The sequence below is a fragment of the Tachypleus tridentatus genome, chromosome 10, assembly GCF_004210375.1.
Source record: "Tachypleus tridentatus isolate NWPU-2018 chromosome 10, ASM421037v1, whole genome shotgun sequence".
NCBI lineage: Eukaryota > Metazoa > Arthropoda > Merostomata > Xiphosura > Limulidae > Tachypleus > Tachypleus tridentatus.
The window spans coordinates 51,793,665-51,809,542 of NC_134834.1; the positions used below are offsets into that span (position 1 = coordinate 51,793,665).

Genomic DNA, 15,878 nt, shown 5'->3' on the forward strand with positions numbered 1-15,878 from the left:
TACAATGCTAAAATCAGGGGATGGATTCTCTTCGGTGGACACAAAATATAGCCCTATGTGGCTTTACTATAAGAAAACACACATACATTGTTATTTGTGTTATTGTGAAAACTAAAAGCCAATATTTTGTCATTATATTATCTAAAAAGACAAACTCTGATAATGTGAAAAAAAACGAATACAAACGTTTTTGCTGAAACTACGGGAAGAAAATATTGGTTGGAACATCTGTTACAGTGGTGCAGGTTTTGTTTGTTTTTTAATCAGTTTTTTGATGCAGTATTTTTACGCAATACTCATCTTTGTATACATAAAATATATATTGTAACCTCAGAATTTCGTACAAATAATGCACTCAAAAATATGCAAGAATAATTTATTGCTCACTTTGACGAATTATAAGAAGTCATATCTAATAAATTATCAACATGATAGCATGGAGTATGGAAACATAATTTCTGTATTGAATTTTTATGTCAGTATCTTTCTTGAAATGGATTTGTAAAGCGTTAAAATACCGAAGTTATCAAGAAACGTATTGTCAACGGCAATTCCAGTACTTTGAAATTTGTCAATCGTCACTGTGTCAAAGAAAACGAGCCCGAAATAACATTTTTATCACTTCTTGGGTAAACAATTCCATGTAAATACATTACAATTTATCTTACATTATTTGTAACCGTGAAACCCAATGTGAGTCATGGTGTGCAACTAACTGGTGCATTTTCTTGAGGTATTGATGTATTTTGCTCAGTTCTATCAATCATAATCCAAGACCAAAGATGAAAATTCACTTTTTTTCTGAATATGAGTGTTATTCAGTTACTATAGTAACCACATGAACTGGGTAAATCAAAGCATATACATTTGTTATTACGTGACCTTATCTGGGTTAGTTAGCTTTTTTTTTCTGCATTATCCATTAAAATAACATTTCTTTTACAGACTTCATTCAGTATTTATGTTCTATGTTAACGTTCGACACCAATATTATCAGAGGTTATCCACACAATAATTTCTGAAAAATATAATGAAAAGTATTGAAAAATAACAATTTGATTTACTTATATGATGTTTCATTTTTGTAATTATGAGCTTAACAAGCACATCAAAACGTCGTCCATCTTTTTAGTTTAAATTTTCATTAACTGTGATCTTTCTGTCAACTTAATGTTTAATCAAGTATAGTTTTATTTCCTAATCTGACTTGGGTTAAAGGGTTGTTATTATGAGAAAGTTGGAGTTTGAGAATCTCTTTAAATTTTGATTTTAAAGCACATTAACGTTGGTTAGCAGAAATTTGTAAAGGATAACCCATGTTGAGGCTTAGCACCTGTTTCGTTACATTTTATCAGTACAGTTAGTGAGTAATATACCAAGTGAATATGCTTTAGAAATTACTGACAATTTATATTAGATTTAATCTGTCACTTAAGTTTTCTTGAAAGCAAGGTTTAAACTTAACAGTGGAATAAAAATATCCTCTAATACTTTCTAAATGTTTCTGTTATCACGAGAATCAGACGATTGTCCAAATCATCATCTGGAACAATGTGAAAAAACACTTCTTATGTGGTTTAGAAAAGTAATTGAAGAGAAAAGATGATCTTCATTCTCTTAAGGTTATTTTAATTAAACATTAAAAACTGTGATATAATTTAGATACTTTAACAGTCACAGAAACTTCAAATCCGAAATTCATTGTAGGTTAGTGTGTTAAACAGTTACTGGAATTATGCATCTGAATACGGACTAACTTATCATGTCATGTTGTGCTTACACGTGGTTTCACAACACGTGACAAGCCAAGTGCTATGTGTATATACTCATTAATCACTCTGCAGAGTTATAGAAAGACGACAATTTAGTTGACAGGATGAACTAACGCGTGGCATCACTTCCGCTCTTGACGTGTGGATGATGCATTCCAGCTGTTACGAAAAGACCTGTCAGAGATTTGACAGAGGTTTTACTTACTCTGGTTATTTTTTATTCCAATTAAAAGATAACAATTTATAAAAATACTGAAGTGTCAAATAATTTATCCAAGATACTAAATTACACATTTAAATCTTGAATACGTTAACCAGCTACATTAAAACAGTGTTTAATTTCAACAATATATTCTTTTCAAAACATAGTAGTAGCGGTGTAAGAAACTAAAGGGTAATGAATCGCACACCAAACTAACATCCCATACTTACTATATTTTTAGCGAAATTTCGTTTAATTGTTTCTTTTTTTTCTATTTATACGATAATTGCTTGAAATTTAACTAACCTTCCAAGAACGTGTAAAATTAAAGTTTATATGCAATCCAGAATCGAATTATTTAGTTACAGAATGTAATCTTAGGTATCTAGGGCTAGGAGCTCCAGTATCTTACACAAACGTTGATCTTTTACTTGACATGTTTTGATAAGCTGGTTCTGTATCCTATCGTAAGCCGAATGCTAATCCTCTTACATTAATGAATGATCACCTCTTTCACGCACTGGCAGGAAGTGTTTTGGCCGAAAGTGGTAAACTTGACAAACCGAACCAAACAGGAATCACAACCTTCATCCTTTCGAGTTGCACACATTCCAGAAATGGGGAGGAAAGTTATAAGAGCATGCACAATTTTTGTAAGTGGTCCATGGCGCGGGAATTAACTGGATGAATACTTCATCCATAAGATAGTTTGCGCAGATGAAGCCCACAATAGTGATGAAATGTGTTCCAAGAAAACACATACTAGGTTACAGGAATATGAAACCATAGAAAACATAGACTGATGGTTGAAAGAACGCTTTGTTGTCGGTCCATTTTACTTCGACGGAATACTGACTGAAGCCTATCTACTTCTTTTGCAGCCACGTGTTGACTCGCGGTAGTGAATTTGCGAAACACGTTTCAAGAAATAGAGTTCTAGTACAACGCGAACTGTCCTTGTAGGCGTTGGATGTCAGACAGCACGTGGGTGTTGATTTTCAGGGCGTCGTGGGCTAGTGTAATGGCCTGATCTTATATCATTAAACCTTTTCTTTTCGAGATACACCAAATGTTTTGTGCTGATCACATGTCGAAATGGCTTGGAGGGTTTGAAAAAGAAAATCTCACCTGTAAACTCGTAAATGTTGCAGAACGTGAGGTGTACTCTAATCGAATAAGTAATATTAAATTGTGTTGCGGTGACAACAGTGCACGTTTCAAACAGTCGTAATATCAGGTCTTAAAAGAACTATAGTGATACGTGATTCTTGTATCACCCTAGCCTGCATTATCTCTCTCCTAAACAAAGAAAACGTAAACTTTGGTTTGTTCTTTCGTAGATCAATTCAGAGAAAACATTATACAACAAGTTTTCGAGAAAAGAAGTTTCAAAAAATAGGATTAAAATATGTTTCACGCTGGATGTATAAAGCGATAATGTTTACTTTGTTAGAACTTGTGCATTGAGTTAATTATCTTAAAACTATTTACAATAATCAAACTAGAACACTAGCGTTATTTACAGTATGAAAAGTAGTCATGTTTTGTTGAGGGTCACCAAATACTTTTAGAGTAGATTACTATACAAAATATGCTTACATTCTACACCTCACTTTTCACAACTTATTTGCACAGTTTCACACTCGTCTTTTAATCATCTATAAGCTAAACAGATTTTCACATATTCCTTGAATAATTAGTTATAGTTGTACAATATTTTATTTCATTTCATTGTAATTATGGTTGTACGCAGGTCTCTTTTTATACTTCTTGAAAACACTGGTGTTTGTGAGATTGAAGAAAGCCTTTGAAAAATAGTATTAATATAGATTTAATTGGTAGAACTTACAGATTAGGGTACAAGGACTGTAAATCTGAGTATTTATGGTTCGCGAACTGTTGATCCCAAAACTTGCTTTGCAGCTTAAACCCGTGGGTGCGCTACAATTAAAAGTGACATTCAAATCCCACTCTATGATCGGTGAAGAGTAGTTCAAGGAATAGCTGCGAGTACTCTTGACTAATCGCTTTCCTTTTAACTTATCAGTTCAAAATTATGACAACTATGTGAAGGTGGATTTCATTTAGTTCTGAGAGGGATTTTGAAACAAACTAACAAAAGATTCAACGTTTAGTGAAGGACCTAGTGAGCATAGTACTTAATTAAAAGTAAAATAGCATTAAGTTTTAAACAAGCATGTTCTTCTTTAGTTTGAAAGCGACTTCATTTTAAGGAAATACAGAGTTCGTTAGTATAAAAGATATGCATGTATTATCTTTAGTCATCACCTGAAAGACAAAACGTTTTAAAATTTTATAAAGTTTTTGCAGCTTCGGTATTAATGGGCCCACATTTGGTATATAATGGGCCCACACAAGTTTGAGAATATATCTCATTAAACGTTTGAAAATGGTTCTTGTATCCTGTGCATTAAAACAACAATAACACCTTACAAGGTGTTTATTCATTCTTCAAAGCTTGTGCGACACATTATATTTCGCTGTATTATCTTCCACTTTGTGGGGACAACCTTCAGGTGTTTTCTAAAAACGCTTTACATAAGTTCTCCTCAATGTGAAATTAACTGTCCATTGGAATTGAATTGTTACAGAGACGCTTATTACATACGTCTCGTAAAAATACTTACACGCACATCTCTGTCAAATCGCAGATATGCAGCAGAAAGCTTCTTAAAGATACGAACTGTTTTGCTAGCTCTAATTCAGTCCACCCGCTCTTAAGTGCAAATACGACTACACGGCGTTTACCATTGGTCAAGTCACATAGCATGTCGATAAAGCACTATGAATGACGCCTGTAGAAGAAACTGGTTAGTTATCTGTTAGATCAAGCTTTTTAGCATCCTTTCACCTTTGACGGCCCAGGTTCAGTTTGAAGTTTTAAGAATTCCTTCACAAAATTATATTTCGTTTGAGACACACCAGATAAGTCAGGATAGTTTAAACTGAAGCACGGATCCCGTGAGGTTAGTTTCTAAATTTGGCTCCTGATAAAGAAAATGGGTCTTTCAAGTAGTATTTGATGGAACCAATGGGAGAAAGCTGTGAAACTAGGTAGCTATATACATACAGCTACTTAACCGCTGCTAAGACATAAATTACTAGCGTTAATATACGATGTTACACAAATTATATATATCATATATGTCAATAATAAGATTATTTGCATTCTGATTTTCATTGTTTGTTTGTTTGTTTTTGAAATTTGCGCAAAGCTACACGAGATCTATCTGCGCTAGCCATCCCCAAGCTTAGCAGGGTAAGACTAGAGGGAAGCCGGATAGTTAATCACCACCCACCGCCAATTCTCGAGCTACTCTTTTACCAACGAATAGTGAGATTGACGGTCACATCACAATGCCTCCACGACTAAAAGGGCAAGCATCTTTGGTGTGATGGGGATTCAAACCAGATCCTCAGATTGCGAGACAAGCGCTCTAACCATCTAGCCATGCCTCTAATTGAAGATATTAGCATATTAAATGAGTTCATTAATACTTTCTAAATGTGTTTTCTATCTTTTTTTTCTCAATCTACTCGGAATATTGTCTATATTTAGTATGTGAAATACATCAACCTATAAACTGGAGTATGCCAGATTAAAAAGATGTTTATCCAAATATACTCCAAAGATTTCAACGATCGAAGAAAACTTCAAGTTTACTCACAGAGGAATTATCTTGTACTCTCTCTTGATGATGAGAAACCCACTTCAAATAAAAATGTATCTCAGAACGGCTGGTATGGGTATAAACACTTTTATTGTACTCCCTCTGTTCATCAACATAAAGTTAATTTTTAAAGAATTAATCAAGCCTTGTCTATGTTCAGGTAACCTTTAATTTTTCTCTGGACAATCTACATTTTTAAATATATCGTCTAATTTGATAAACTTTAATAAAACACTAACATTCGTTATAAATTCAATTGACGCAAAGTGACAATAAGCATACTTTAAATGTAGAGAACTGAGAAGTATTGTATTTTAAAATGCACAAAAATATAGAGTGAAAATAATACCAGTCCGTGAGAAAAATGAAAACATACTAATCAGTTTCGTTATGTTTTAAAATGTATTTCGGAATTCTTTATATTTTCGTAGAAATGCAACACGTGCCATCACTATTTAAGTCGGTCAGGTGGTTAAGGCACTCGACTCATAATCTGAGGGTCGCGGGTTCGAGTCCATCACACCAAACATGCTCGCCCTTTCATTCTTGGGGGCGTTATAATTTACGGTCAATCCCACTATTCGTTGGTAAAAGGAGTAGCCCAAGAGTTGGCGGTGGGTGGTGATGACTAGCTACCTTCCCTCTAGTCTTACACTGCTAAATTAGAGACGGCTAGCGCAGATAGCCCTCGTTTAGCTTTGTGTGAAATTCAACATACAAAACAAACAAAATCAGAGAACCTCTTACCCACAGTTGGCTCTAAGGTCAGCCTGTGGACTTATGACGCTAAAAATAGGGTTTTGAACGACTATTTGTGTTGTTTTGGGGACTGTTTGTGTGATTGTACTTTTGCATATATTATTTCTATGACTATCTGTAATATTTGTAATACAAACCTGTGTTGTTCTATAAACTGTCTATATTGTAATATTCGCACTAAGATGTTATACTAATAGAAAAGAACAGCAATGATCGTCCATCCAAATAACTGAAGATCAGTTGTTTTTCTTCTGGTTTTTTTTTTTGTGTGTACGTATGTATAAAAGTAAATTTAATTTAGCCTATTCTATCATGTTTTCTTATAAAATCTGTTAGATTACGATTCCTATTCATTCATTTCTTTTTTCGTTGTCGTGCAGCTCTACGTATATAAAATATACGCGTCCCCATCAAGCGACTCAACCGTTAGTTTAACGAATTATAACTATTCTAAGTACAGGGATTCGATACCCATGGTGAGTGTAGCGCACATAACTCATGTAATTTGTGCTTCAAAACAAACGAACGAACTTTACTATGTGGATAATTATTATAACCTCAATATTAACCATAGAAACAAGAATGAAAGTTAAGCCTAGAATTTGGTGATGTTTAATATTTAGGAGTTATTTTGAAAAAAACAACAAGTCTTTAGTCTCTCTATTTAAGTTCCAGATTCTAATTATATACATAGATAAGTGACGTTCAGTATTCCCTGTCAACTTTCAACTAAAACTAGCTTCTATTAAAATAGGTATATAATTGGAATACATCGCTAAATTCGTTTTACCTAAACACACGAAAAAATTGTTCACTCATATTCAGAAGTTTATTTAGATATACTTACTAGTAGAAGGAATTCAGCATTAGATATAAACATAAATCCACTATCAAATTCTGTAATTCGCTACGAGGCGGATTTGAGCCATGATTTTGGGATGGAGCGCAGGAGGACAAAAGATGTACTTAGCACTCTTAAACATTAATAATTGAAAATAAGTTTATAAAGCATATTCCTGTACACTCTTCAGGTAATCTCAGTAATATGAAAATATTTCAAACTACTCTTCTGATGTTAGAACCTGTAATGGGAATTTCACTGAAGTCCTACATTCAAATAACATTAACAAACAATGAAAGTAATTACGCATGATCTAAGTTAAAACTATACTCTTACAAACTTTGAACCTTCTAGCTGTAGTTTAAAGTGCTTCAGAGTTCGTTACTACATATAAAACAAATTCCTTACTCTGACTTTTTCTGACCATCCTCTGACTTGTTGCATGTCTTCCCGCAGACCATACTTTTCTGCTTCCGACTCGAGAATTTCGAAAGTTGACTCTGCTTCTGATAACCAAGCAAGAAACCTGTCCATAGCTTTATCCAGTTGGTGTAGGGAGTTGACTGCGTTTTGCAAAGCTTTACTTCTTGCTTGAAGACTGAATATTTTAAGTATTAAAACGTAGATATAACATAACGTCGCATTAGTCAGAAAGAATATCCACGTTTATTTAACTCAGTACAGAAAATCTCCAATAAAACTTCATGATTTAGACTCAAACAATGACTGAATGTCATGAATCATAATATTCTAATTACATTTTTTACTAACTGGTTAATTATATTTAATCAAGTGCCTAGCACTAGCAGATCTAAATTCTGCCCAAAATGGGATAATCAAATATATTTTTCCACTAGGTGTAGTTGCAATCTTTCTTTTCAATCACCCTTTTCCTTTTTAATAAAACACAAATATTAATCTCACATTAAATTACAAACTGTTTTTATTTTTCAACTTTATTTTATGAAACGTTATTAGCATCGTACCAAAAGCAATAAAAGTATGTATAACATCATATTAATGAAATTAATAATAAATGAAAAAGAATTCGACCTCTATATGTTTCATACAAAAATCTGGCTGCAGGAACATATAAGCTGTTCTATATCTTTATCTGTTTTATACAAATGGTTAGCCACAGTAATGGATTAGCTGCCCCATAAACTTATTATGTTGTACACAGGTAATTAATTCGTTTAATCGCTGTATGCTTGTTTGTTTTTTGTTTGTGAATTTCGCGTAAGGGTACACGAGGGCTATCTGCGGTAGCCGTCCCTAATTTAGCAGTCTAAGACTAAAGGGAAGGCAGCGAGTCATCACCACACACCGCCAACTCTTGGGTTACTATTTACCAACGAATCGTGGGATTGACCGTCATATTATAACGCCCCCACGGTTAAAAGGGCGAGCATGTTTGGCGCGACGAGGATGCGAACCCGAAACCCTCAGATTACGAGTCGCACGCCTTAACCCACCTAGCCATGCTGGACCTTCGCAATATGCAAAAGCAATTCTCTTAAACGATGGAACTTCTTAGAAGTTAAAATCACCGTTTAAGATTAGATTAATGAGATCATGTTATTTGTATTGGAAATATTTTAATAGAATGAAACACTCAAAATTAATAAAAAATAATCCAAGAGTTAAAGAATGAAAACTTTATCAAATAAGCGACTATATCGTGAAGTATATAATTTTACTTTTAAAAAATAGAGTCCGTTTGCTACTATTTCCATCTGAACGTAGAAAAACTACGAAAGCTTTTTCTTATATTTAGACTACGTTATTCTTCATCGTATGTATGTTTTACCATTTCATCAAATATTATTCACCCACACTACACTTTATTTCGTTTACGAGTAAAATCATGGTATATATTTATAATCTATTTAAGATACTAACCGTGAAGATAATTCCGTATATCTTTGACGTATTTCTTCAGTCATATTCCTCAGCTGCAATATATCATCGTGAGGATTGTTGTCACTAGCCAACTTATCAACCAATCGGCTTAAACTTTCCACATCCGGGTTCCACTGATGAATCTCATTCTGAAGTATCTGTCATTGAGAAAGTCATTACTCTCTTTGATTTAGAAGTTCTAGAAACGTTAACATTTTCTCAAGTTTCACTGTAAATCATTTACTGAAATTAAATATATTCAATAGTTCTGAGACATCACTATCAAATATAAATGGAATAAAGGTTAAAAACATTACAAAAACAAGTGAAGTCAATCTAATAATTGTTTGTTTCAGAGTAATACGTTAGAAATAAATTATCCTAAACGAAACAACTGTTATATGATCACATTTATCCCGCCCTGAGGGATATATATATCTGAGGTTCATACATCAAGTGTTCTTGAAGGACACTAACGTCTCCATCCCTATCTCTGAGGTTTATACATAAAGTGTTCTTGAAGGGCACTAACGTTCCCATCCCTATCTCTGAGGTTTATACATAAAGTGTTCTTGAAGGACACTAACGTTGCCATCCCTATCTCTGAGGTTTATACATAAAGTGTTCTTGAAGGGCACAAACGTTCCATCCTCATCTCTGAGATTTATACACCAAGTGTTCTTGAAAGACACTAACGTTGCCATCCCTATCTCTGAGGTTTATACATTAAGTGTTCTTGAAGGACACTAACGTTGCCATCCTTATCTCTGAGGTTTATACATAAAGTGTTCTTCAAGGACACTAACGTTGCTGTCCTGCTTCTCTATCTCCGACTTCAAGAGTACCTGAAGGCTACTTACATTACCGTTCTTGCTCTCTGGTTCGTTCTTCATGTTCATATGGAGTGTACCCCTATTGTTCTCGCTTTAAGTACGTCCAAAGTATACCAACTGTCTCCTCTGCCCATCTGGTAAATTCTTCCAATAAACTTGGGAAATAATTAAATTTTGTCTCTGTTGCTCTGTTTTTTGCTTCAAGCAAGTCTGAGGAACACTAATGTTTAGTAGCTGCCATTCTGAGACTTATTTTGTGTGTACTCATAAAATGCTACTTTTATGTTGTTTTAATTATCATTTTAACCTGGGAAAGTAAAATTTTTATCTCTGTCAATACGACACCTAATAAGAAATACTAATGCTCTGTTCATCTTTTCCCAAATTCTTTCGTAGATAGTAGTATTATTGTTTTATCTGTACTTCTAAATAACTTACAGATATTGATAAAGACATCGTTAGTTCCCTCTATTCTCCATTGAAACATACCAAATTCAGTTTCTTATTTAATGAGTTCTCATAAATAAAAATGCCCTTAAAATTTGACTACATTTTGTTCGAATATCAAGAATTTAACGTTCTCAAAACGTTAAAAATGCATAATAATGTTACACTTTTATAGCGAAAATATAAGTTGCTTTGAAATAAACTTATTTACATAATGCGATGGATATGCAACTGGCTTTTCTAGCTCACGCGTATGTATTTGGTATTTTTAACTTGAACAGTACTATATACAGCACGTGGGCTAAATGACCAGGTCAGAGACCCCCCAAGATTCAAATATAACCATTCCTACTTTTTATTACTGACGAAAAGAAAGAAAACTAGTCAGCAGCGTTTTCCGTTACCAGAATTTTCTACAGCTTTAAAGCGAATAACAGGATTAAATTTCCTTATTATAATGCAGGTGAAAACTTGGAGTATGTTGAGCGGTATCACGGTACGAACGTAAAAAATTCCGATAAGCATTCCGATACGATAACCATCACTCCACCTCCAGCTAATAAAAGTACGACTTGTTTTGAATTTCGCGCAAAGCTACACAAGGGCTATCTGCGCTAGCCAACCCTAATTTAGCAGTGTAAGACTAGAGGGAAGGCATCTAGTCATCACCACCCATCGCCAACTCTTGGGCTACTCTTTCACCAACGAATAGTGGGATTGACTGTCATATTATAACGCTCCCACGGCTGAAAGGGCAAGCATGTTTGGTTTGACGAGGATTCGAACCTGCGACCCTCAGATTACAATTCGAGTGCCTTAACCACCTGGCCATGCCGGAACCCAAAAGTACGACTTACGTCTTGTAATCATTTTAGCTCATCCTCTCTACAAAATATTCCCCTCAAGTTCTTAAATTACTCGATTGTTGGAAAAGTCAGATTTATTTTTTTTTTGTGTATTTTTCCAAAAATAACAAAATAACACTTGTTACATAATAACACAAAATACATCGATGTAATAAATAACTAAATAATAGTAATTACACAGACCGGATACTTAATACGTCACAATATTCATACAAAGTTTAGCTGTCGATCTCGTTAATCGGGAACACAACTGTGCAGTAGAAAGGGTCCAATGTTAACGTTATTTCACACACCTCTAGGTTATCAAACATATTTAATGATATAAAACAAAATTCTAATGATACTATTCTAACCAATCACCATTTAATGAACATTTACATATCACGTGTCCTACTTAATTTATTTTGAATTCGAACACTTTAAAATTTAAGAGTTGTTTTTACCTTTATTTTTGTTTTTCTCTATATATACAAATATACTTAAATTATTAATGTTTCCACCACAGCAATTAGCTATGAATGTTTAAAAAAAACTTTGTAAATAGAAATGTTTTTTCGTGTTTTTTTTTTTTTCACTAGTGGTGTAGTGGTTAAAGTACCAGTACTGTGAATTCGTGGGTTTATGGTTCATGTTCCATTTCGAGAAAACGCGTACTGCACTTTGGGAATTTGAATCCAATATAAGATTCCCAGTAAAATCGCATCGTTCGATTAGCCAAGAGTTGGCGGCGAATAATACTGAGTAATTAGTTGCCTTTATTATATTCTATCAGTTCAAAGTTTGGTGCAGATAGTGCAAAAAACAACAACAACAAAAATAGATAAAAGTAACAATTGTGTTTTGAATTTAAACAGAGGTAGCTAGTCGTTCTTTTAGCTTCCTTATAAACTTTATAAGTGCTTCATTATATACAAAAATAACTACATACCTGATTGAGATCTTCCAATTGAACATTATAATGACATTTCTACGACAAAAAACTCATCTTTACTTGTCCAGAAATTGTGCCAACTTCAATATTTAGAATTAACTATAACAAGATATTTCGTTTACTTACACAAACAAACGTGTTACTTTGTTAATCCAATTAATTAATTATAATCGGTATTTTATTCACTTTCCTGCAATTCTTAACGCAGACATTTTAAATTAGAATGATTGAGAACTCATGGAAATTTTAATTGCTACCTCTCACTGTCAGTTCTATTCTTAGAAATGTTTATCTGTCATCATAAGATTTATTCTTGCTCAGGGGAAATAATTTTAACATATTTAATGAATTTTCATGTCAAGAACAGAATGAAAGGGAATTTACCTTTTGTTCTTTCACTTGAACTTCAAGAACATCCAGAGTTTGGCCGACAGGGGGAAGTCTTTCCACCCTATTCTCAATTCGATCCAGCCAAGTTTTTACATCACGCTTGCGGTCTTCAAATGTGCGCCTATTAATCATCATAGCTTCCAACTGTCGTTGTCTGTGCAATTCCCGCTCTTTTCCTCCGTCCCACGCTTGTCGTTGCTGTGCCACTGTTGGCAAAGAATGTAAGCTTTCTGTAACAGTTATTTAATAACTTTATGTCAAAACCATCCATTCGTTAACCACGCCTCTTACCTTCCATCCTGGATGTCATTTACAAGTTCTTGGTGGGGTGTGTTTCCATGGAAACAAAGTAAGTCTGTTACTGTGAGGAAATTACAGAATAGGTCCAAGTTTAGCAAAATCTCATGTCTCTCACTTCTCATTTTTTAAAAAAGCTTTCGTAGAGTTCGATATCATAAATCACTTCACTATTCTTTGATGTTTGTTTGAGCTAAAGTCACTTAAAGGCAGCAACAGATGTTACAACATCGATAGTTTAAAAGCACAACTCAGATACAGATAAGTGCGTGAACACAACTTGATGTTACAACTGAAGGACTGTCACATGTTGAACAAGTTTTGATAATTGAAACCTATATTTTTTGTGTTATATATTAGTATGCATTTTTATCGTGGCAGAAACGTACGATCAATTTCAAACCAATCAATAAATTAAATAATATCGAATAACTTTTCAAGTTGTTACATTAAAAACTTTCATTAGTCTTTAAACTTTTGGGCTCATACACGGTTTACTAAATAAACTTTAAGTATGACTAAGGATTATGGTAGTGACAAAAGTAAGTGTTGTTTAAAACGTATATCCATTTTCATAGAATAATTTAAAGATGTAATTCAGTAGATTTTCTTTTCATAAAAATAAAAGTTTTAGATTTAGGATAATAAGAAAACTTCAATGTGTTACATAAGTTTTGAACAACTTTATTCTTTATTTTATACCCTATGACATCAAATAAAAACGGTTTGAAATTATCATAAGAGAGAAATTGGAAATTGACAATAACCAATAACAAACTTATAATGCTAAAAACCGGGTTTTGATACCCGTGGTGGGCAAAGCACAGATAGGCCGCTGTGTAGCTTTGTGCTTAATTACAAACAACAACTAAAAAAAGAACTGATAACACTTCACATACCTTACTCTGATTGATCATTTGCTTCTAAGCCTTAAATTATCGTCAATGTAACTTTAATATTTCTATAACTGATAAATTAGTCAAAACATCAAATAATATAAGATTTAAAAGCGACTGACCAATTAATGAAAAATAAGGCATGTATTCTTTCTGACTGCTTTTCAGAGTTGAATGTGTATTATCGACTTCAAGTTTTAGGCTCCTATGTACAGTGTTAAAAACAATGAGATGATGAAAACGCCCATGATTTGTTCCTAAGGCTGCAATTCTTTAACCGTGAATCACATTGACAGCTGCGATCATCATTCATTTTTATGTATCTATTGGGAATATCCTTAGATTTTCCAGATCGGGAAGTCATGATGATATATTTGTTTCTGATTTTGAGAATCAATAATTGTCAAATTCAATATCGAATCTGTGTGTTAATAAGAATGATGACATAATTGCATAAGAACGACGTTAGTAAAGAGAGAAATAAGATGCATTATACAATAGTAATAGTTTTTTTTTTTTTTTTTTAGGTTTTTGCTTTTCAAGAATTAACACTTTTTTTCTAGCGTTCTTGGGCCTGGCATGGCCTAGCGCGTTAAGGCGTGCGCTTCGTAATCTGAGGGTCGCGGGTTCGCGCCCGAGTCGCGCCAAACATCCTCGCCCTCCCAGCCGTGGGGGCGTTATAATGTGACGGTCAATCCCACTATTCGTTGGTAAAAGAGTAGCCCAAGAGTTGGCGGTGGGTGGTGATGACTAGCTGCCTTCCCTCTAGTCTTACAGTGCTAAATTAGGGATGGCTAGCACAGATAGCCCTCGAGTAGCTTTGTGCGAAATTCCAAAACAAACAAACAAATTAGCGTTCTTAGTGTCGTCTAGTTTCTTCATTATTAAATAATACAATAAGAATAATTTGCTTATTCATTCAAAACGAGGGGGTTGAATTTCTTGCTGTTTTCAATACAAATTGCAAATCAAATATTTTATTGTATATAAAGTTTACTTGACAAGATGAAAGATACAAAAACTTCAATATTCATTAAAATCCTAACGATACCAACCGGTAGGCACGAAGAGATGGGTAATTATTTTGATAGTACAGTGCCATCTACGGCGTAATATTAGAACTATGAATTAAAAATAGAGTATTCCATTTCAGAAAAAATAGGTAAAAGGTTTGTGCATTAAAATTTATAACATTAGCTTTCCTAAGACTTACTGTTAATTTGTTTAATTAGGTAAGAAAAAAAGATGTAATTTCGAACTAGGATTTATTTTTTCACCCACTGAAAACATCTATCCATCTTACACAATATAATATTTACTATTTCTTTCACATAGTTTCACCGAAAAAAAAAAAAAACAGTTTCATTGTTGAGGCAAAATAAGCTAACTAAATAATCTAATAAGACTGAGGGATTAATCTGGTTCACTCATTTAATTAATTAAGCAGAATAATGAACATGTCACTCTTCTATCTAATTATTTTTTTCGCTTACTCCACGTCTCTGTAAGATGCATGTGCACTGACCCGGACGAAACAGTAATCTTGTCACGACTTGCTTCACTGAACTATTAATATCTCTTTTCCAAATCAATTACAATTACCAAAGAGCTCTACAGTCTTGCTAGATCTCGATACAAATGCGTTATATTGTCAAAGTGATCACACGAACACAGATTGAACAATGACTGTAGCTTAAGAATATTATTATTACGGCATAAGAATACCATTACTTACCATTGCATTATTAACTGTAGTGTGATGATATTTAGACACAACCTAAGCACCTTAGCTCAATGATAGATGTGGTAGAGCTTTCTGTGAATTGTATCTCTTGGAAAGAGATGTTGTATTGATTTAAAAATATGTAGTAGTAAACTAAAGGGTACAAATTCAACACTAAATTTTTATTTAAATAACGGGAGAGCTTTCTCTACATTAGGACAATTAATTGAACTATTAAGTGACTGTAGAGGCATTATAAGAGAGGATAGTTACAATAGGGTTGAGTGAACACTATAAGTGAACGCTGTAGTATCCTACAATAAGAGA

The 15,878-nt window shown here is 33.6% G+C and overlaps 1 protein-coding gene across 13 annotated transcripts in view; it reads right to left on the reverse strand.

Moving 5' to 3' along the window:
• The window catches only part of LOC143229272 (dystrophin-like), a 147,802-nt gene that overhangs the window by 90,220 nt on the left and 41,704 nt on the right, over window positions 1-15,878 (reverse strand). For all 13 annotated transcript variants that reach the window (XR_013015771.1, XR_013015773.1, XR_013015772.1 and 10 more), the window contains exons 2-4: window positions 12,630-12,841; window positions 9,169-9,326; window positions 7,675-7,864 (exon numbers count right to left, since the gene is read on the reverse strand). Coding sequence is in view for 10 of the 13 variants with exons in the window: in XM_076461385.1 (XP_076317500.1) it covers window positions 7,675-7,864; window positions 9,169-9,326; window positions 12,630-12,841 (560 nt within the window). In the remaining 3 variants the exon portion in view is untranslated. The remainder of the gene's footprint in view (window positions 1-7,674; window positions 7,865-9,168; window positions 9,327-12,629; window positions 12,842-15,878) is intronic.